General features: G+C 44.2%; 1 protein-coding gene across 1 annotated transcript in view; it reads right to left on the bottom strand.

Moving 5' to 3' along the window:
* Positions 1–3,164, bottom strand: part of ERICH1 (glutamate rich 1) — a 126,800-nt gene that overhangs the window by 11,079 nt on the left and 112,557 nt on the right. The window contains exon 4 of the mRNA XM_015408304.1: positions 2,669–2,863. Within this exon, the coding sequence (XP_015263790.1) occupies positions 2,669–2,863 (195 nt within the window). The remainder of the gene's footprint in view (positions 1–2,668; positions 2,864–3,164) is intronic.

Consider the following 3,164-nt stretch of genomic DNA (forward strand, 5'->3'; position numbering starts at 1 on the left):
AAAAAACAATACATATACAAAACAGGCTTCTTACTATTTGCAGTGCAAATTGTTGAAAAATTGAAGCAACCCCCCCTTTTTGACTGCTCATGACAGAAAGCTGAACTCTTGCTAATAATGGGGATGTACTAAAAGGAAGGACAGGATTGCCCATTGGAAACAATGGGAAACACTTGAAGGCCCATTGGAAATAATGGGAGCCAGGAATGCAAATTGACTTGCATGGGCTCCATTGAAATGCATTACAGGACAAGTAGAGTTGCAATAAAAATGCGGAATGGATTTTTCATTAGGGTCTCTGGGCCCAAATACACTACTCTGGGAATCGAATGAGAGATCACAGAGTGGAATGACAGCCCCAGGGTGTAGCAGGACTGTTCTGGGACTGGAATGGGAGACCATGGAGTGGAATGACAGCTCCAAGGTGGAGCAGGAGTGTTCTGGAACTGGAATGACAGGCCCAAAAGTGGAATGACAGCCCCAGAGTGGAGCAGGAGTGTTCAAGAACTGGAATGAGAGACCACAGAGTGGAATGACAGCCCCAGGGTCTAGCAGGAGTGTTCAGGGACTGGAATGAGAGTCCATGGAGTGGAATGACAGCCCTCATCTGGAGATTGGCAACAATGGTTCCCCAGGAGGAAATGGCTGGTTTGGAGGGTGGAGTCTATGACATTGTCTGAGGTCCCACCCTTCCTCAAACCCCATCCTCTCCAGGCTTCACTCCTCAAATCTCCAGGAATTTCCCAGCATGGAGGTGGCAACCCTATCCCCTTCCCAGCCAACCATCAACCTACTTTTATTTACCCCTCTGATTTCAGCTTTCCATCTCCCCCTTGCCGCACCTGCAGCCTCTACCCAGGAAAAGTACAATCTTTCTCCACAGTGGGGACCCAACCTGGAGGGAAGCAACTTCAGCAGTATATAATGATACAGAGTCCACCCTGCAAAGCAGCCATTTTCTCCAGGGGAACTGACCTCTGCCATTTGGAGAGCAGTTTTAATTCTGAGTGATTTCCAGCCCTCACCTGGAGACTAGTAGCAATAGTTCCCCAGGAGAAAATAACTGCTTTGGAGGGTGGAGTCTACAGTCTATTCAGCTGAGGCCTCTCCCCTCTCCAAACTCTGGCTTCTGTAGACTCCACCACAAAATCTCCAGGAATTTCCCAACCTGGAGCTGGTGGGCCTGGAAAGGGCCTCCTGCCTTTGCCTTTTTACTGACAGAACCAAGCGTGGTTGCCTAGCAACAGCCACTGAGGGAAAAGCCCCACAGGAACCAAGCAAAGAGAAGTGTCTTCGTCAGGAGAGACAGCTCTTTTGGCAGTTTATTCTGTCAGGGAACAGTGGCCATGCTGGCAGTGGGCTGGAGAGAGGAATGGACCCAGCACCCAGCCAATGGCATGTGAGTACTCTTGAGTGGCGGTTGATGGGCCAATGGCTGATGGAGCGCACTGCATAGCCAATGAGAGAGCTCGAAAGTGCCAGTGTGTTAGGCCTTTTATATATATCAGATTACACGTTTGTCTTTTTCCTCTTTCCGGTGGGCTGAGACCAGCAAATGGTGCATTCCTGTGTGATGCAGGTAACTGAATTTTGCACTACAGCAACCACTTGCAACTGGATTATTCTGTGTGGAGAATGTGATCCAGTTGTAAACAATTGCTACAGTGCAACAATAGCACAATATCCAACAATGTGGAGAGGCAGCCTGTATCAAGCACTTCCAAGATAAACATTGGGCCCAACAGCGAGCATTAACAATGTGCTACCTGCTGTTGAGAAGATAAAAGAAACAGACCATGAACTTAGAGTCTGTTCAAACTATCCTCGATCAAGAAAAAAAGCTGAACACACATTTAGAAAGAGAACACAAAAATACCCTCCAGCATTTCCTAGATGAAAACAAAGGTGCTTTTGAATGCTTGTAATACATCTATATCAATACCTGAGAGTCCTTCTCCCACTGGTCCACAGAACTAAAGGTTCTTCTCTGCTTGCTACACACTGTATTCAGTTACTCTACCATAGCCTACAACAGTTACTGAAATAGTGTTAAAATATAAACTAGACAAGATACAGAGATCCCTTATTGGATCTGTCTACACTTTTAAGACTTCAAAATAGTTACATCGGAGCCTTATAACATAGGAGGCTGAGGTGCAATTGAATGGGGGAAGGCACTATCACCTTTCCCTTAATACCCCTTTTTCTGATGTAAATCCCAAAAGTACCTGCTTGCTCTTCCACAAGGGAAATGTACAGCTTCCATACTAGAACCTGTACATCTTCCCACTGCAGGACAAATAGCAGCTTTGGGGCAAGTGATTTAATCATCTCCAGAACCACAACCCTGATGCAGTCAGGGGCATTCACAGTTGCTTGTAACAGCAAGAACATGGGGAGACCCAATTGCAGCTCTATATTCCTCAGTCTCATCTAATTTGTCCCTAAGGAACTGACCATGTAAAAAACAATTAGGCTTGCTTAATCTCACTGTACAGAGCCAGCCTTATTTATTTCTTTGTCCCCTACCATTTTGTGAATCAAGTATCCAGCAGATTTACACAAATACTAAATATGAATAGAATGTCTCTGAGGAATAAATACCTTGCTACATGCTAATCTGAAAACAGATGAACAGTAGGAGCCTGCTTGCTTGTGCTTAACATACCAGGAGGCATGGCTGAATGTATCTGGAACTCTTCTATGGCACCCTTTATTCTTTCAACATCCTGCAGAAGAACAAGGGATTTCATCTGGTGCAGAAGAGTGACATCTGAGACAGCCATGCGATGAGATTGAAGGTGCTGTAAAATCTCATAAACACTTTCTGAATTCATTGATGGTGCTTCGCATTTTGATCGTTCTAAAGAAAGAAAGGGAAAAAAGGTTTATTTTGGGAAGATTCTGTATTTATCCTTTATAGCTTTCATTCAAAATCTGTAACACTATCCTCATGCCATATGGACAGATAATCTATTTCTCCTTGACATTAAAATGAATGATACAGAAAAGGATATACCAAAACTTAAAATCAAGAAAGAGGATTGTAATACAGGTACCAAAATATATCTGTCCGATGTAGCCAGAAGAAATAGAGTCCTTGAAACACAAGCAACACCCAGTTTTGGACAAAATAGCAATACATCAGAATTTCACATGCACAT

The sequence above is a fragment of the Gekko japonicus genome, unplaced genomic scaffold (assembly GCF_001447785.1).
Source record: "Gekko japonicus isolate JY-2015 unplaced genomic scaffold, Gekko_japonicus_V1.1 scaffold417, whole genome shotgun sequence".
Taxonomy (NCBI): Eukaryota; Metazoa; Chordata; class Lepidosauria; order Squamata; family Gekkonidae; genus Gekko; species Gekko japonicus.